The sequence below is a fragment of the Vicugna pacos genome, chromosome 18 (genome assembly GCF_048564905.1).
Source record: "Vicugna pacos chromosome 18, VicPac4, whole genome shotgun sequence".
NCBI lineage: Eukaryota > Metazoa > Chordata > Mammalia > Artiodactyla > Camelidae > Vicugna > Vicugna pacos.
The window spans coordinates 14,796,093-14,816,446 of record NC_133004.1 but is presented as its reverse complement, the minus strand read 5'-3'; the positions used below and the strand labels follow the sequence as shown (position 1 = coordinate 14,816,446).

General features: G+C 41.8%; 1 protein-coding gene and 1 long non-coding RNA gene across 6 annotated transcripts in view; one reads left to right on the top strand and one right to left on the bottom strand.

Annotated features, from left to right (window-relative positions):
• Nucleotides 1-20,354, bottom strand: part of GRIN2A (glutamate ionotropic receptor NMDA type subunit 2A) — a 420,782-nt gene that overhangs the window by 111,753 nt on the left and 288,675 nt on the right. For all 5 annotated transcript variants that reach the window (XR_012061040.1, XM_072942222.1, XM_072942225.1 and 2 more), the window contains one exon: nucleotides 9,722-9,836. Coding sequence is in view for 4 of the 5 variants with exons in the window: in XM_072942222.1 (XP_072798323.1) it covers nucleotides 9,722-9,836 (115 nt within the window). In the remaining variant the exon portion in view is untranslated. The remainder of the gene's footprint in view (nucleotides 1-9,721; nucleotides 9,837-20,354) is intronic.
• LOC140687028 (uncharacterized) lies at nucleotides 757-3,340 on the top strand. Its single transcript, XR_012061041.1, has 3 exons — nucleotides 757-1,634; nucleotides 1,853-2,052; nucleotides 3,035-3,340. It is a non-coding gene; the product is annotated as an uncharacterized lncRNA (long non-coding RNA).

Genomic DNA, 20,354 nt, shown 5'->3' with positions numbered 1-20,354 from the left:
GAGGAAGGGAAAGAGGGGGAGAGGGAGGGACAAGAGATAAACCACATTATCTGCAGGCATGACAAATTTCTTCTGGAAATACTCAGTCCAGAAATGCCTAAATACAGACCCATATCTTAAAAAAATTGTTTTTTAAAAATCTGACTGATTTCTCTCTGTCACGAATCTCTCAGCAAATCATCCACTCAATGCCATGTGCTTTCAGTTCTGTTTCTGTAATTTCTCAGATGCCATTGCCACTGTTCTTGCTCACACCTACATTTCCTTTAACCTGAGCTACTTAAACAGCCCCTTAGAAATTTTCCCAAAGACTTTTGCCAATCACCATTTTATTTTTAAAGAAGTAGTTTACGTCTTAAGAGAGCAGGCTATGGGGTTCACATTCTGGCTTTGCAAAAGAGGGCAACAGTAGTATCTATATTACAAGGTTCGTGTCAGGGTTAGGTAAGTTTATACATTTGAATGCTTAGCACCCTGCATGGTATATCATCAATACTAAACACATGTTAGCTATTACTATGATTATTTTTCTGTTGTTTTCCCATCTCAAGCTCTTCAGCTGTGCCCCAAAGATTACTGAACAGTCTGTAATTCAAATTCTAGCATGGCCCTTAGTTCCCATAATTTCCCTTTGAACAATCTTTATTTGTCTTCTGTTGACATGTAACAAATTACCTCAAATGTAGCCACTTGAAACAAATTCTTTTATGATGTCACAGTTCTGTAGGTCAGAAGTCCAGTGGGGCTCAGCTGGGTTCTCTGCTCAGGGTCTCACCAGGCCAGACCCAGAGTGTAGGCCAGGATGGGCTCACAGCTGCAGGATCTGGGAAGAATCCACTTCCAGACTCATCTAGGTTGTTGGCAGAGCTGAGCTCCTGAAGGCTGTAGGACTGAAGTTCTTGTTTCCTTGCTAGCTAGTGGCCAGAGACTAAACTCAGCTCCTAGTGGCCACCTTCATTCCTGGCCATGTGGCCCCCTCAATCCTCAAATCAAGCAGTCAGACAAATCCTGCTCATGCTCCAGTCCCTCTGACTTCCTCTTCTGCTCTTAGTTTCAGAAAACCCTCTACTTTTAAAAGCCTCGTGTGACTAGGTTAGGCCCACCCCCATAACACTCCTCTTGATTATCTCAAATCAATGAAAAAACTCCTTTTGCTACCTAACATAACAATCACAGAAGGCATATCTCATCATATTCACAGGTCACCCTCCAAGGAAAGAGGACTATAGAACAGTGAGGGTCATTGAGGGTCATTCTTAGAATTCTGCCTGCCATAAAATATTATGTTTCTAATATACTGAACTCTTCCTCAAATGAGCCTTGAGCACTCTTGCCTCTGGACTTTGCTTTCAGTGGTCCTTCTGCATGGAATGGCCTTCCTTCCCACACATGTCCAGAAGGTCTCTTCTGAGACCTTGCTCAGATGAGAAGTTCGCTGTATAGATGCCCTTGATCCTTCTGCTGCACATAACACACTTCTTCTCTAAATACCATAGAGGTTTATCAGAACATCTTCGGTGGCACATTTCACACTGTCTTGTAGTTATGAGCACCATCTCATGCCCTATGACACTCTAAGTACCTTGAAGGCTGGTCCATGTCTTACTGCAACCCTCAACAATGGCTTGCACATAGTAGGTACTCAGGAAATTTTGTTTGATAAAATAAATGTGTGAATAAATAAGGGTTATATACCCAAAATTCAACCATCTCTATTTAAGGGGAACAGATTTAACTGAAAAAAAATCAATTCCTTAAAACTCAATATTTATTGAGGACACCCCAGGTGACAAGAACTGGACCATTTCCATAAATAACATTTTATTGGCACTGTTACTGTCTCATTCAACAGAGATTACTCTAGGTGCAACAGGACTTCAATTTCCTCATTTCCTTTTCTCCTGCACCCTTGCTCTTAAGCACTGCTGCAAAGCAGTGTAAGCTAAAGGAAGAAAGAGGCCCAAAGTCCAAGAAGCAGCAAGTCTTGATAACCAGGATGACCTAGATTAAACCATCTTTCCAGGATAACGAGTGAATCTATGTCCTAAAGCAGTAAGTAGTTCTACATCTTTAACGGACATGAGACTCACTAGGGGGACTTATGAAAAAGCAGAATCAGAAATGACTATTCTGTGGGTCTGAGGTGGTGATAAAACCTTTACATCGTTCCCATGCTGACTCCACTATAGGTGGGCCACAGGACCACATTTGTATAATGACCACACTAGAAGACGTTCCCTGTTTGGGGAAGTTTGTGGGAAAAAAGGTCTTTCCATTCATTCTCATATTCATTCCACAAATATTTACTGAGTCTTGGCTATGGTGCACCAGAGATACAATAGTAAAGGAAAAAGTGAAAACCTGCAAACAAACAAACAGTTTTCTTTCAGTGCTAGTCACAGCCAGAATTCATGGCTTCATCAACCCCCTGCCACTGTTTTTTAGGCAAAACAAGCACGTAGTAGAAGCCATGTGCCTCTCCCCACTTGTAGGATGCATAAACAATGAACCACAGTGTTAGCAATCCGCACAATTGTTCTATCCACTGTCACTTACTGGTGTCCTCTCAATTATAATTTTCCTCCGTGATTTCTTTAACGTAATCACTGGAGTATGTGTGTGCAGAAGCCAAGTACAAAGTTTGCATAAATACTTTCATACTTTATCTGGATGAATCTTTTGGCAGATAACTGGTATCACACACACATACAAACACAAACACAAACACAAACACAAGGAAACACGCACACTAGAATTCTTCTGCACATGAGTTCTTGAGACTCACCGAGCTATTCTAGGTCAAATGTGGTGGGAAAGTGATGGAGGGTTAGTTACAAACAACGATTTAAAAGGGAGGGAGTTACAGCTCTGTAATTCTATAAGTACAAATCACATCATGACATAATTGCACCCCAGCACACACCATTGTTGCTGAAAGCCTCAACAGATCTGACAACACACTGACATGCCACAGCCACAACTGGGGGTCAATGTTAGCTTTTTCTAAGATCTCCTTTTTCATTATCTGTTCTAGGAATTCTTTAACCGGCATCTACTTCGTCATGCTCAAGACATAGGGATAGGGTACAATCTCCTTCTTTAATGAGCCAAATTGGAAGGTAGAACTTCTGCAGAACAAAAAAGACAGGGCATGTGAGATGTGATAAAAACTTAAAGCCCAAGTTCCAATTGGATTGGGTATGGGTGGAATCTGCTGTGTCCAGTGAGAAAAAGGAGATGGATGTCACTCTAAGGAAAGGAGGAACTCCCTTAATTTATTCTCAAAAGTATACCTTTCCCATGACCAGTCTATTCATTATGATGGAGTGATTAAGAACACATCTTTGGGGTCAGGCCTACTTCCATTCACATCTTGCTTCCATCACGTGCTAGCTTGGGGTCTGAAGCAGGTCCTTGACCTCTCTGAGCCTGAATTTCCATTTATGAGGCAAGGATGAGAATACCTAATGTAGACGAGTTGTTGAAATGGCTAAATATATTCGTGGTTGTAAAACTGTCCACATAGTTCTTGGTATAGAGTAGCTCTTAATAAATGGTGACCGAAGTGAATATTACCAGCAGAGTGTATAGAGGCCCTACTATGCACTAGAAATCTACCTTGTGGTAGAGCTGAAGAAACGTGGAAGGAACAGACCTTTCCCAGGTGCGGCTCACAGTTCAAGTGAAGATGAATGTGCAAGCAAACAATTACAACACAAGCTGTTAACACTCTTAGGAGTTAGTACACAGGTCTGTACAAAGTGGAAAGGAACCCCACCCACTTTGGATTATCCAGATGTAGAATCAGGAGAAGAAGGAAATGCTCAAAGAGAGAGGAATTGAGACAGAGAATGAGCAGTGACAAATGAATATGAGGGCTTGCAGGATATTGGGAGGAAAAGAATGGAGCTTTCTGTGCGGGGACACAGGAGAATATCCATCTTTGGAAGAGGGAGATGGTGACTTTGGCTTTGGACAAGATGAAGTTGGAGGTCTATGGGCTGTCCATGTAAGGGTGCTCTGGAGGCAAGTCTGGGGGTCAGGAGGTGTGGGCTGGAGAGGAGAAACTGGGAGTCATCACAGTGTGGATCTGGGAGTCATCACAGCCAAGGGCACCAAGGAGAATGCAGACGGAGTGGTGAGAAGAAAGAGGGAAGCAGACACATCAGACAGATAAAAACGGGACACTTCATTCAGGAAGACATAATGATAGGTCCCCCTTCTGTCTTCTAAAGGGGCATCTCTACCACCTTTAATTAGTGCTTCTCTAGAAAGTAAAAGGGTTGTTTTACTTTAATTTGTATAGTTTTTGTCCTATTCATGCTTGAAGTCAAAACTGCTTAAAATCTCTCTCCCTCCCTCTTCTTTCCAATATATGTGCCTTTTAAAACTAGTCAGTATGTATGTTATATGTGCATACAGACATTCATTTTCATTCTAAAGCTGGTATAACCCTAAAATGGTAAATAGAATTATTCCCAAAGTATCTTTTTCAAGTAGTTAATAAGAAAGTGATTGAATGTGGGGAAATCCAAATCTTACTCAAGACCCAACTCCAACGTCTCCACCCTCAGAAGGACGTCCCACTGGACCAAGTCCAGTCCAGCCCTCTCTTACCCAGAGATGGCTCAGCTATGAACTACTTGAGGAGAGGGTGGCTTCCTACTCATCCTCGCACCCCCTGGTGCCAGCTGGAATCTGGCCATAGAGTTAGCCCACAGGGGGTATTGGTTGTTATTGGCCTGGGCTGCCAATTGGCTTATAACCAGGATAACCAGGGTATTGTTTTCAAGCATCTCTGGGGAGACTTGGACCCACCAAGCTCCAAGACAGAGCAAAATCACTGAAAAAAAAGAAAGAAGAAGAGGCAAAGGGCATAGACTAGGTCCCAATTTGCAAGAAGAAAGCCCGCTCAGCCCTGAGTTCTGTGTCTGCTGAACACAGGCAAGGCAGTGTGCACAAAGTTGGAATGATCCCCATCAGCCGCACACAAAGGCCCAGCAGAAAGCAAATGCCCCTCTCAGGGCTTGCCATGTTTTCCAAGACACCTTCATTACACGCTGCTGCTTCCAATGACGCCACTGGGTGACCTCAGAGATGAAAGAAATCGCCTCTGAGTCCCAGAAGAAGAGCTCCCTCCTCCGGCAGGCCTTCCCCTCTGTTGACCCACTGTTCCAGTGTGTGCTGCTGGGGGCGGCTTTAAGGACAACCTGGCTAGTATTTACCTGCTCCACTAGCTTCCTCTTTTCTTTGAGACAGAAGCACACGGAGTTATTTCTGAAGCGCTGGATCCCCTGAGCGCCAAGAGAATAGACCAACTACAGGAAGCGTCTGTACATTCTAAGCTCAGCTCGGCAGCAATTCCCTGAGCTGCCTTTCTGGGAAATTGCTGTATTTCAACAGGAACTTGAAGGAGGACAGACAAAATATTAAAAGGGCGTTTTTTGTATATGGAAATGAAATCTATCAAGGGAAGCCTTCTTTTATGCCATGTTATTGCCAGCGCTGCAGCAGCCTCCTGGTAAACAGGCTCCCTGGTGAATGAGCTAGGTCCAAAGGCAGCACAGAGAATTCACAGGTGTGAGCCAAGCCTGACCTGGGACTGGTTAAATCCAGCCGACCAGAATGATTTTACAGCTCCAGAAGTGATCCTCAGATTGTGTAACTCCAAAAGGTTGAAAAATGACCCCAAAAGGCAACAACAGAAGTTCTCTACTTCCTATTAGGGATAAGGAAAAACAAACAAACAAACAAACAAACAAACAAGTGCCTTCTGACTTGCATCTGCCAGAGGAAAGAGAAACCAGAATTTGAAGGATGAATAAAAGAAGGTGAGGATACAGGAAAGCATTACAGGAAAGAAAAATAAAAAGCATGTTCAAAGCCCCAGACGTATAAAAGAGCCAGCTCAGACATGGAGATGCGAGCCACTTAGGAAGGTGAGCTACAGTGTATACCAGAGGGACGAGAGCAGGTAACAACTGGGGACAGTGAACTTGAATCCAATGCTTTCCTCAAGCATCACAAAAGTACACAAACCTCATCCCATTCCTCTCCATTCACACACTAGAATATAAGTTCCATGAATACAGAAATTGGTGGGATTTTTTTTTTTGTCTCTCTTGTTACAACTAGTATTCATGTCAGGGAGTTAAGTACGGAAACTCAGTAAACATTGGTAGTTAATTGTACAGGGTATCTCAGTTTGAACAGTTCCAAAATATTTTTGTAATTAAGGTGCAATGGCATGCAATATAGCAAACAAATCCTGTATGATAGTTTGATGCATTTTGACCAATATTCAAGACAGGGAACATTGCCAAGAGTCTAGAAAGTTCCCTGTTCCCCTTTCTTATTAATTTGCCCTCCTACACAAAAGCAACCATCATTCTGATATCTAACCCCATCATCTCGTTTTATGTCTTCTTGAACTTCACATAAATGGAATCATACAATATATCTTCTGTGTCTGACTGCTTCTGTTCAACATATTTTTGCAATTCATCTACACTGTTGGGGGTATTATTAATGCATAACTTATTAACAAGTAGCAATCCATTTTATGAATATACCATAATGTATGTATTCATGTCCTTGTTGGTGAACCTTTGAGTTCTTTCTGATGTTTTGCTATTTTACATAAAGTTGCAACAAACATTCTTATACAAATATTACCTTCTGGTATATGTTTACATTTCTTTGCAGTAAATACCTAGGAGTGGAATCACTGGATCATAGTGTTGGTGATCATAAGGTTTAGCTCTATAAGAAACTGCCAAACAGTTTTACACAGTGGCTGGAATTTTACTCCCATCAGCAATACATAAGAAATTCCATTGCTCCATGTCCTTGTCAACACTTGGTATTGTCGGCCCTTTTCATTTTGGCCATTCAGAGGGTACAATGTGGTATCTCTTTGTGGTTTTAACTTGCATATCTCTTATGATCATTGATGTTAAGCATGTTTTCATGTACTTATTGGCCATTTGAGTATAATTTTTTGTGAAATTTCTAAGTCAACTTCCTGTTTTAAGTGTGTGTTATTTTTCTTTTTACTATTGACTTATAGGAGTTCTTTATATATTCTGGATATGAGTGCTTTGATTGAGATATATTTTTTCAAATATGTTTTTCTGAATTTGTGGCTTGCCTTTTTCATTTTCTAACAGTGTCCATACATAGGCAAAAGTTTTCAATTTTGATGGAGTCCAGTTTATTGCTTTTACTGTATGCTTTCTCAAATCTCAAAAATATCCTATATTTTCTTATAGAAGCTTTATAGTTTTAGCTTTTTCATTTAACTCTGAAAATTATTTTATTTTTTGTGTATAGTGTGAGCTATAGGTCAAGGGTTCTTTTTTTCTGTAAGGATATACAGTTGATCTATGCTATTTATTAAAATGGTTTTCTTTTCTCCCATGATTATAATTATTTATTAAAAATCATTTGAATATACATATATTGAACCTATTTTCATTATTTCATTATTATCTAAGATATTAATTATAGGGTTTTCATAGATTGCCTTTATCAGATTGAGAAATTGCCCTTGTTTATCAAAAATGGATATTGGATTTTGTCAAATGCTCTTTCTGCATCTATTGAGATGACCATATAATTTTGTCCTTATTATGTCAATTTGGTAAATAATATTGATTTATTTTTTCAATGCTAAACCAAACTTGCGTTCCTAGAATAAAATCCACAATGTACTATCCTTTTCCAGTATATTGTTGGATTATGATTACTAATCTGTTGGAAAATCTCTGTGTAGATTTCTCTTTTAAACTTTTGATAGAATTCACAGTGAAGTTTTTCTTGTTCTTTAAACAGGAAGGTTTTTACTTATGAATTCAGCTTCTCAGCAAATTTAGAGCTATTCAGATTGTCTACTTCTTTTTCTGTCAGTTTGGGAAAACTGTGCTTCTTCAAGAAATTTTCCCATTTTATCTACATCATCAAACTTGTTGGCAAAAATGTTTCATCATTTTTAAAATCATTTTAATGTCTGTAGAATCTGGAATGTCTACGGTGAAACTCCCTCCTGCATTTGAGGATTGATTAGTAGCATTTGTGTTTTCTTTCTTTTGTGTGATCAGCCTTGCTAAGAACTGGGAATTTTATTACTCTTTTCAAAGAACTAGGTTTTTTAGCTTTGTCAATTTTCTCTATATTTTGTGTACTACTTTGTTAAGTTTTACTCTTATAATTGTCTTCCTTCTACTTCATTTGGGTTTACTTTGTTCTAATTTTTTTCTAGCTTCTTAATCTAGAAGCTTATACCACTGACTTTACATTTTCCTTTTTTAAAAAAATCATAAGCATTTAAAGGTATGGCTTTCCCTCTCAGCACATCACCAACTTTATTCTTCCAATTTTGAAATGTTGTGTTTTCATCGTCATTCCATTCAAAATATTTCCTAATGTGTTTCTGATTTCCCCTTTGACCTACAGGTTATTTAGAAGCATGTTAGCTAATTTCCAAACATCTGAAGATTTTCTATGTATATTCTTGTCATTAATGTTTATTTTAATGCTGCTATGGTCAATGAATGCTTTGTGCATATTTTAATCCTTTTAAATATACTGAGACTTGTCTTATGTTCCAGAATATAGCCTACTTTGGTGAATTTCTCATGTGCACTTGAAGGCATGTGTATTGTGGGGCTGTTGGATGTTGCCTGCAAAACCTCTGAGGTTTCCTCTTCACCATCCCCTTCTAGGAATCTGTCCTTGACCCCCTGCCCCAAAGCCAGTGTTCCTGTTTGCACAGTGTTTTCTTCTGATCCGAGCTAATTACACTATGACTCCCACACTATATCCTGTCTCTCCCTACCCCTAGGTCTCTCAGGCCTCCATCTGACGTGCAAAGTGAAGATAAATCTCAAGCTGCAGAGGTGGTTTAGAGACCACGCATTGCTTGTCAAAAAAGATAAGGTAACAATGGAGTCCTCCTTTCCCTTTTCAGTCTCTTTTATTCCGCTCTCTATGTGATTTGTGACGACTAATTGGAGAATTATATTACTGGGGAGGAGAGAGTGCCACTGGGACAGACATGGCCATTGTATGCATGGGATCGTCTACAAATTCCCTGTGAAATCTCCTCTCTGACTCAGGACACGGCTTGTGTGGTATGTGAGATGAGATTTTCCTGCACACCGATTTTTTATAAATTTTTAATAGTTAATATATACATACTAGAAGATGTGCTTTACGAGAAATATAACCTCCCTCTCCAACCTATGATTTGAAGAAGTGATACATCTAAGTTTAGGAAATGAATAGATTCAAAGCAAAAGACTAAGTAAATGAAAATGCAGGGGTTTCATTTCTATGGAAAACGTGTGAAATGGTCCATAATTATGACGTTTAGGTAGACTGGTGTGATTGTTCCCATATAGTCAATACTTGCCACTGCAACGTTGTGAACCAAACGTCACTGTCTTTAAATTATCTTCACTGTCTTTCACGAAGGCTCCTGACTCAGATTTGAGAACCCAGCACAGATAACAGCATACAATTACCGCAATTCACCCAGAGAAAACATCCCAACTGCACCTTATAATGTTTGTCTGCCTTGTTCCAAGAAGGGTCACGAGATGGAATCTGACAAATGCTACAACAGAGAGGGGAAGTGTTTTGAAGAAAGGAGGAGTTTGAGTCCCCTTGTTGCCCAGGCTTTCCTGCGTCCCCTGCATTCAGCACACAGAAGGATGCTCACCTTCTCCCATTCGCGGTCCTTGTTCAGCACAATCACCACCAGCCTGGGGTGCACCTGATAGCCTTCCTCGGTGAAGGACAAGTCTTTGCCATCCCATGTCACATTGACCATAAATCTAGAGAAAGGAAGAGAGAAAGACAAATTTTTAGGGAAGAATTGAAGAGGTTTCAAACAAATGAGTGGGTGCCGCCATCAGTGAAAGGCTGAGAAAGTGTCAGCTTGCAGTGTAATCACTCATCACAAGCAGCCCCTGCCTGTAGAAGTATCGGTACACAGGCAGGCACTGCCAATTTGCCAGGCACTCTTTTCCATCAGCCTGCGCTACTCACTCTCAGAATCCCCCCATCCTGTATAGGCATTAGTAACTGATTGTAATTAGCATATGGGATGGAACTTTTTTGTCCTGCCAGACTACAGACTTTTATTCAAACGATCTTCTTGCAGGAGGATCTGAAAGCATGTTCTGTCATGTTTTAACAAGCTTCCCTGAAAGGCAACTGCTTGCTCATAAACCACATGGTATACAACATCAAAGAAATAATACCCCATTCATTCATTATTCATTCACCTACTATTTATTAAATATTTGCCACATGCCAGGACTCAGCTAGTCAGTGGGGATAAATAAGGACACAGACATGATCCCTGCCCTCCTGAAGCTTATCGTCTAAGAGAGAGGACAGTCTTAGTTAGTTAATCACAGGTGTATGACAAGTGCTACAACAGAGAGGGGTTGTGCTATGTGAAAGTGAGACAGGGGCTGGGTAAGGCTTCTATAAGGAAGTGTACCTTGACCTGAAAGATCAATCAGCATGAACTAGACAAGAGAAGATATAAACACATTCCAAGCAAAGGGGACAGCATGTGCAAAGGCCCTGTGGCAGTACTTATGAAGGACTGAATAAATGCAAACCAGTGAGGCCAAAGCAGAGAGAGATAACGGAATGTGGGACGTGGTGTGGCTGAGAAGGTGATTAGGGGCAGACAGTGCTTTACAGGCCATGGTAAGGAGTTTTATCTTTGTTTTAAAACAGTCTGAAGACACTGAAGGTTTTAGTTAAGGAGGTAATATAATTAGACTTTTCTTGTATAATATGACTTGACGATTGTGTAGAGAATAGGTTTTGGGGGAAATCAGAGTGGATATGGGGGGCTGATTAGAGTGCTCTTATTATTCAGGCGAGAGATGATGTTGGCTTTGACTGCTGTGGCCAAAAATTGGAGAAGGAAGAGTAGGAGCAGCAACTCATAGGGCCAAGTGGATAAATATTTAGCAGGTATTTAGTGACAGATTAGATGTCAGGGTTGGGGGGAGAGAGGCATCCAGGACCACTCCTCAGTGTCTGCCTTACACAACATCTGTGCAGTAAACTTGTGCATGAAGTTATCTTCATCACAAGTGACATTTGTCTGTCTTACAATACTCTTATCTCCATCACCCCTCAAAAACACTTGCCTGTAGTCAGGCTTGGCGCAAATGTGGAGGCAAGACAGAGCTCACCTCCGAGGATTTGGGAGAGAGGGTTCCCACGGTCCAGGGTTCCTTGCAGCTTGAGAAAAATGTGATGTTATTAAAGATGCCTAAGAAAACACACCCCTTAGCAGACAATTAATAAATATATATGGTGGTTAGAAGCGCTCAAAAACTTCCCTAGAACGTTCAGGGTATCTCAAAGCCACTGCATTTACTTGCTTCCTACTCCTTTAAAGACCAAAAACGGCTAAAGAAGTAAAATATTAAAGAGGAGAACTAGACCTCAAAAATGATTCCAAAAAGAGACATTAGCCTGACTGGTCACACGTCTGCCTCTGGGCAGTCACAGTGCAGACGACCTGGCTGTGGTGTGTCAGGGGAGAATTAGGTTTCCAAGGACAAGGTTAAGGAACTGGGGAAAAGGCAAAGCACAGTATGGTGTATCCTTTCAGAGGACTATTTGAGTCCTTAAAAATCATGTTTTTGAAGACAAGTTTAATGGCATGGAGATAACACTCACTATTTAATGTTAAACAAGCAGAAAACAGGATAAAAATAGGGGTTGTCAATGCATGGAAGGATTCCAGGTATTTTTCATTTTCTTTTCTGTATCTTTGTATTCTCCAAATTTTCTGCAAATACTTTGTATTTCTAACAAAGATGCTGTTTGTTTGAAAACAGAAAAATCAAACGCTGCTAATCTAGAAGAGGCAGAGAGTAACCACTACTATATCTGGGGCGTCTGAGGCATCTCTGATGATTTCCTAGGCAGATAATTTACCGACTCAACAATGATTTACTGAATGTCTGTTAGATGTCAGGCCTTATGGTGAGTCTTATAAACATAGAAGAAAAAAAAACCATGGTGCCTGTCCCCCCACTTACATTCTTACAACTCAGTGACATAGACACACGAACAATGACAGCACCTAGAAAGCCACTTGTGCCCTGATGCACAGTAAGTGGGAGAAATCGTGAGAAGGTAGAGGAATAGCCCCCCATTCAACCTATGTATTTTAGAGTGCTTCCTGGGGAATCTTCAGGAGTGAAAGGGTTCAGGAGATGGGAGAAGAGCATTCTGAGCAGAGGAGTCATCTTAAATAAAGAAGAGTCAGCAAAGGAAGTGACACATGCTAGGGAAAGTAGGAGATAGCTCAGTACGGCTGATGGGCAGCGGGCTTTGTCTGGAGAAGATCCCTGAAGCCAGATCATAAGGGACCTAAAGTGCCTGCACTTTGTTCAGAAGGCCATGAGGACCATGTTTTAAGCAGGGAAGTGATACACTGCATGGAGGAAACTGCAAAGCTTCGTGCATCGGCCCATGAAACATCACAATGGAACACTGCCCAGGGAATTCCAAGACAAAAATTGCAGACAAAGGCCACCAGAGGACTTCCCCTGGGCTAGCAGAGAATCCGTAACCAAGTCACTCTGTATCTGCCTGCGGTCCAAAACTCACAGTTAGGCAAGCTGATTCACTAAGGGGTTTTGTTTCTTTCTTTTCTTTTTTTTTTTAATTGAACCCAATAAGCTCTCAAGCCAAGTGTTGATTGTACAAGAATTCGAGATAAATAGAGTCAGTCTGGGTCTACCTAATGCCCCAAATGTGGGTGAAACTGAACATTTTCATCCATTATCGAGGTTTGGAAATAATCCAGCTTGTTGTGTGTTTTGAAAAGGCAGACCTGAGGACAAATGTTTTGGGTCTGACTTAGACACCTGGCCCAGGGGAGAGCCGTTCACAGGGTTATGTTGCGTAAACTGATGTCGGTCATCACTTTAATCAAGGAGCTAACCCATCCTGTTGCGTGCCCTGGACTTCTTTTGGTTTGCCAGGTGACTAACTTGAATCTCCTTTAGTTCCCCGTCTCTGTTTCCCCAACTCATGCCCTTTTCTCCCATTTTGTAGTGAAATCAGGTGGAATCAGCAGGGAGGTTATTTAGATGCAATCCCTCTTCTTCAGATTATATGGGAACCACTATATGGGAGCTCACACACTCCAGATTTTTCTGTGTTCCTTTAAGATTCAATGTTCTTGACCAATGAGTCCATGTACTCACTGTTAATCATCTTATCTTTTCCTTTCTTTCTTTCCCTCTATTAAGATTTTTCAGTCCCTTGGAAAGGGAAAAAGAAAAAACAAAAAAACTTCTAACAATTTTTTTTTTTTTTTTTTTTGCTGAACAGTAATTTCATTATGAGGTTGGCAGGGAGCAAGTACCTATTACCTTCAATTATCCCATCCAGTTTCTAGGAAGGACAATCCATATCTCCTCAGGCTTTGTTCCCACTTAAACTTGCTCCAGAGCAAAATTCTTTACCCGGGGAAAAATCCATTATACACCCCACTGCTTGGTCTGCATTAACACCTGCTGGGCGCTTGGATTAAACAGTAAAAAATCTTATCACTGTTTTGTTTATCTCTCGAAAATTGATGACAAACTTTTAGTGACCAGATAAAATATCAGGACTTCTGGCTGCTGCTAAGCCTTAAATTGCATTTGTGATATTTCCATCAGGAGCAATAAACACATGCCAGCAAAACGTGGGAGTGACGAGGGCTCTAATGGCTTGCAGAGGGACCACTTCTGGGCTATTAGTGTCCATTGACGGTAAAGTGACAAATCGTTTTCTTCATATCATATGTAGCACTGGCTACACATAACACAAAGCTAGAAAAGATGTAAATTAGGTGATGCACATACTTACAAGTTTCCATCGGCATCTACAGTCTCAGGTGTATGAAGCTGAAGTCCAGGTGAAAGAAACATTTCTCTACCACTTGCATTTTATATCCTATGGCTGGTTGATGTATGGGGATCAGAAATAACACAGGAAAACAGGTGGGTTGTTTTTCCAATATTATGACTGCAAAGAAACTGGGCCAGAATGATCACACTCTTTCTAGCTCTACACTAATACGATGGCCACCAACTACAGGCAGCCACTGAGTGCTCGACATGTGGTTAGTCTGACTAGAAATGTGTCATAAGGGCACAACACACTGGATTTGGAAGCCTTCGTATTAAAAAATAGCGTAAAAGATCTCGTGACTAATTTTATATGGATTTCATGTTGAAATATTTGGGGCATGTTGGGTGCCATAAAATGTATTTGTTAAAATTAATGTCATCTGCTTCTTTTACTTGCTTAATGTGCTGCCAGATAATGTGAGAGGACATATGGCTCACATTACATTTCTATCGGACAGCTGTTCTGGACCATCTTTGGTGTGTTTGCTCTGTTTGAACCAGTGGCTGGACAGTACGCATCATGAAGGCAGAGACTTATTTTGCCTTGCTTTGCATTCTATTTCCAGCACCAAACAGAGTGCCTGGCACACAGCTGGTGCTGAAATAGACACGTGCAGAATGAGTAAATGAATGAATTCCTATTTCTACGTCATCAGGATCAAAGCCTACGTCTGCTGCTCCCCAGCTATGCCACTTAGGGTCATATATTTAAAATTCTCTGAGTTTCTATTTCCTCCTTTGTAAAAATGGATCAGGTTAAACCATGTGAACTAGCTGTGATGGTTTCATGTGGTTTAACCTAACAGATCCCTGACCCCCAGGTTAGTGAGTGGGATTAGTGATAGTGCAAAAAATATGCCTGGTATACAGCTGTTGCCTAATAAGTAAGTAATTAACATTTACATAAAATTACTATGCTTTTTTTTTAAACTGTTTTCCACCCTATCCAATTTCCTAACACCCCACCCCAAATGCACCCTGGTGCTTTTAAACCCGCACTTAGCACTGCCATTCCGTGTACTCATTTCCAGGGTCTTCCCATCTTTTCGTCAAAGGCCAACCAGACACGGGCTGCATAAGCTCTTTAACTACCACTTAAAATGTCTCATTGCTCCAGATTTCTGTTTTCTCTCTTTTTCCTCGTAAGTCTCCTTTAACTTCTCAAATCTGATTATCTGCAGTGTTCTCTAGACATATTTATTATTCACTATTTCCCTTCAGACTTTAATTCTCTTACTGTTTCATAAATGCCACTATAACCCATTCAGTGTGTCTCAATTTTCAGTTAATTTCCCATCTGCTTTGCCATTTCCCACTTTCCCCAGGCCTTTTCCCGAATCACACTGTCCCTTAAATGCCTCCTCAAACTGCTTTGGGTGTCACCACTTTTTTTTTTTTTTTCTCGTTTGTCATTTAATTTACATGCTTTTGAAAACAGAGTCACTGTTTTCTTTAAACTTTTTCAGTTCTCAAGACATTCTCATTTAAAAAAAAATGTGTTCACTCTTTCCAACTTTCTCTTAGTGGTTTGAAATCCCTTCCACTTTGATGTCTGTCTTAGCGCCCTCTCCTCCTCCGTTAACCATTCCCTTATGGGCAGGAGTCCTCTCTTTAGACCTAACTTGTGGTGCATTTACCATTTTTGGTTCCCACCCCCGACACCACCCCTTCCCCTGATGCACAACTTGTACCGTTTCGTTTCAGCAAGTCTCTTGATGAGAGTCCTTTTCCTTTGCCCCAGTGCTCAAGTCCGTGTACTTATTGGTGGCTTCCTGTTTCCCCTGAACAATTACCGAAGGCACGTCTGCAGGGCTGAGACGTAAATGTCAGGACGGAAATGTAGTAACTCCAACACACAGATCTGCATAATCTAGGCCAGCATCATTCAAAAGAGGCTCAGAAACTACAGCATAATGGAAAAAAAAACCCAAAACCACTGGGTTTAAAAAAAATAAGAGGGGAGTATTTTCTCAAATACTACTGTGGCCAATTTAAAAACAGATAATGTTAGTTGTCTTGGTTAAGCAAGACTGAATTTTAAAAAATTAGAACAGGAGATGATAAACTCCATAAAGGCAAGGATCTGTGTTTTGATCACCACGATTCTAAAGCATATAACAGAGCGTGTTGCAGTAAGGGCTTATAAGTATTTGTTGAATAAATGAGCAAATGATTGAGCAGGCACAGGCCTCCAGGATCTTGTTCATTCAACATTCATTTCCGGTGCAACAAATCCAGAGAGGCAATGCTGCAAGACAAGTGTTGAGTTTAGGAATCAGACAGCCCGGGTTATGCAGTTCTGTGGCTTCCAATCCTGACTGAGTCTCCTAAATTCTCAGAACATCCGTTTCCTCTTCTATAAAAGTGAGGTTATAATAGCCACATCTCTGTGTAATTATAGGGATTACACTAGATGAAATTTAACCACAGAAGGTATGTAATGTTATGAGCAGAGCGTTTGGCACGTAACAGTGTCTGGTAAATGATGACAGCGGGGGTAGCAGTAGTTGTCATGGTTTCACATCATTATCTTTCCTCCTTCTAAAATCTGAAATTAAAGGGCTTTCTCTTAGATGCTGGAGGATCAGTGTGGCTGCCACTCCAGTTTCCCAAGGGAGGCAATGAACCCTCTACGTTCCTCCCCTAAGGAGAGAGGAGGAGCTAATCTGATTGCTCAGAGCCTCAAGTACCCCTGGACCTGGCGCTGGTGCAAGGGTGGGGACCCAGGTGCCCATCTTCCCCTTCACGTGTCCTGGGCATCCCATCTCTGCTTGGTGAGCACACCTGAGCCAAAGGTGACTTTTGGAGGACATGCTGCCTTTTGTAACCCAACTTCTTAGTCTAAAACTTGGAGTAAATTAGAACAAAGCTTCTCTAAGTATGACTGTTCTACCTGCTTCCGTCACTAGACTGGACCCATTTGGCCAAAGGTTTGCAGGGGGAGCAGGACCTACAGAGCAGGATCTAAGGTGCATGCCCCAATTCTCCTTTATCAGGAGTTACTGGGAGGCTGTGTCCATTAATAACGTGGTTCTCGGAATCCCATTCTGTTCTTGTTCCTTATATGTATGGTTCCTTAAGGAAGTTGGTGGGGGATCTGGAAATTCTCGAAATTATGGATAGTATTTTGTCACACTATCAAAGCAGCACCAAATATATCACCATCTAACGGCTCTGCCTCATGTAACCACTTGGAACGAGCTGACCTAGGAGTCAATGAAACCATCTCTTGTAGTGAGCATCTATTCCAAGACAGCCCCCCAAAGTAGGTCATGTGACAAGCGGTTTCTATGAGCTCCCTGGATCACCTGTGTCCATGCCACCAAATTATTCAGGATCTCAGACAGGCAGATGTCCATGAATGTTGCCACCTCACCTTCCCCAAATATGTAGATGTGGATCAATTCAAAGTGCAACTTCATCCAAGAACTTCTGGATATCCCCCCATCCTGGAACCTAGACCCCATGAGAAGAGGGATTTGTCTGTTTTGTTCTCGGCTGTATCCCCTTCCAGAACCTGAATGGTGCCTGGCAGAGAGAAGCTGCTCATATGTGCTTACTGAGGGCAGGAAGAGTCTCAGGTCTCTAGCCCTCTGACAATGAGCCCCACTTTCTCTGTCTGTCCAGGGGGTATGTGCCTGTGCTTGGCAGGTGTCTGGGGGCCTGATGGAGTGACCAAGGCAGAGGGGAAAGGTTGGGGATGAAGCCAACAGGGCTCCAGGATTCCTGCCTCTGCTTGAACCCTGAATACACTGTACTCCCTGCAAATTATTGTTGGAAAAAATAATCTTCTGCTGATATGAGTCAATTAACAAGCCAGAAAACAATCAGGAAACTTGTTCCTACATGCTTTTGTACAGGAAGGGCCCTGGTCTTCAAATCAGAGGATCTAGGATTTGGTCCCACCTACCTGGACATGTGAATAATAATAACCACTAAAAGAAAGGAACCAAAATGTATTTAGCACCTAATAGGTGTTAAATGTTGTCCCAGATGATTTCTGTTCTTTACCTGAATTTTTACCCTAAGAGCTAAGTGTGGATTTTTCCTTCACAAAGAAAGAACAGAGACACAGAGGAGTTTTTGATGGTGCCAAAGACTACACAGGGTGCCAGACACCTCTGGTTGTTTGTCAATGTCTTTTTTCCTCTTCTGCCTTAGTAACAGAAACTCCCATTTTCAGCTGGGCATGTAGCCTTCTATATTAAAGTTTACTTTTCCCAGCTAGGTATGGCTATGTGACTATGCTCTGGCCATTAGGAAGAGAACATATGATATGTATAACTTACAGGAAGTATTTTATAGTAAGGAGAGGAACCCTTCTTTGCTCCTTCCTCCTTCCTGCTGGCTGCAGTACAGATATGATGGCTGGAGCACTAGCAGCCATCTTGTACTATGAGGTGGAAGCCATTGGCTGAGGGTGGCAGAGCCATAAGGCAGGAGGAGCCTGGGTCCCTGGCACCATGGAACACCACACAAGCCCTGGACCACCTTGGGCTTCTCTTACAGGACAGAGGACTCAATGTCTGCCTTGGTTAAGCCACTTTTACGTTTGGGCTTTCTGTCAATTAAAAACAAAATTAATACTCACTGGTTTAAGTGGTAGAGTGATTTTTTGAACCAAAATGGATTTCAAAGCCTTGGAATTAAGCTTCATCAGCTCCCATCTAGCCTTTTTGCACCTCAGTTCACCTTATCTGAGAAATGTGGGTGTGGTACCGCTCATTCCTTTGTTTTCTACCAGCTCTGCAGTACTTGATCCCACTTCCTGACTTCCTTCTCAATATTGTTGCAGCTAGAGAGAATACTGCCTCTCTTGACTCAAGGAGATACAGTGACAAAAGTATGTGAATCCACATCTATATAAAGCTCTTCCCCTGCTCATGCGGAAGAAACCTTAAGCCACAACACAGGAAAACATGAGAGAAAAAGAGAGGGAAAAAGAATGAGAAAGATATATCTGAAGACATCATTAGAGCCTGAATCTAGATATGGCAGGTAACAAGTATGCCCATACCCTTTCCAGTTGAATAGAGCAATACATCCTTTGTGTTTTGTTTTGTTTTTCTCTTAACTGAATGAAAATTGGTTTTCTATCACCTAAAATCATAAGAGTCTCAATGAATACAAAGATTTTTCTCTATTAAACATTCACATATTCAGACCCTCCAATCCTGAGCAGAGGTCACCTCTTCCCAAAATGTTCACTGAGCTGCCAGCCTCTGCTCCCTCCTCAGAACCGGCATCACTTTCTCTGCGGCTTCCTTTTCATCCTGTTATTGGCAGAGTTTTTCACACACAGACGTCATAATCATCTCCTTTGCTGGAGGGTAAACTCCCGGGGACCAGGGGCTGTGTCTGAGCTGTTGCCGCACACCCCGCACCCGGAGCACAGCGTCCAGCAGGTGGTAGGCAACCGGTGACCATTTGCTGAAGGGACAGGACCAGATTTTCATCTGGCCAGAGCTGGAGCCCTTAGCAGCACAGAGAATGTCCCAGTGTGCCAGATGACACCTCAGAACCATCAGGACAGAGCTAAATACATCCTGGCCTAAATGACAGTCTAAATGCTGCCCAGTCTCGTAATGGAACTTGACAGCCTTGTGTAAATTCAGCAGTAATAACGTTTCACATCCTGCCACGGATTTCTGGTGTGGAAATGTGGCCCCCAGAAGACCCAGCTCTGCAGTCCTGCCCTGCCCAGGTATTCATATCTTTGTCCATAACTGCTCGATCACTTTCTTGGTGGGGAAGAAAATAATGTATTTACCTCCTAAAGAGCAAAGAAGAACTGTTATATCAAGGATGGTTGTTTGGAGGTTTTGTTTTTTTTTTAATATATAAATAACAGAAATAAAGTTTTTTTTCCCTATAGCCTCTCTTCCTGTTTGTTTTTCAAATCGCCTTAAAGGATTAATTTTACAACTACAGGGAAATAACTGTGGGGACAGTAGGAAGAAGGAAAAGAGGAAACAAGAGTAAGAAAGAGAAAAAGAAGGGGAGGAGGATAGAGCTCAGTGGTAGATCGTGTGCTTAGCAGGCATGAGGTCCTAGGTTCAATCCCCAATGCCTCCATTAAGATAAAGAAATAAACCTAATTACCTCCTCCTGCCAAAAAAAAAAAAAAACCAGGAGAAGTTAGAGAGACAGAAAGGTAGGAGGAAGGGAGAGAGAGAGATGAACAAACAAGAGAGTAGAGAGAGGAGCCTGGCCAAAGGAGGGGCGAGGTTTCCTCTCCCTTGAACAGCAAAACAAAATGGAGTTTGAATCAGGGAAGCTGGAAAGGGCTCGTGGGAGGAGATCCTCGCAGCAGCAGGATGCGAGCGGACCAGAGCCGCAAGATGGAGGGCGTCCAGGGCTGGTCGCGCAGCAAGCAGGAAGGGGACCGGCGGGAGGAGGTCCCAC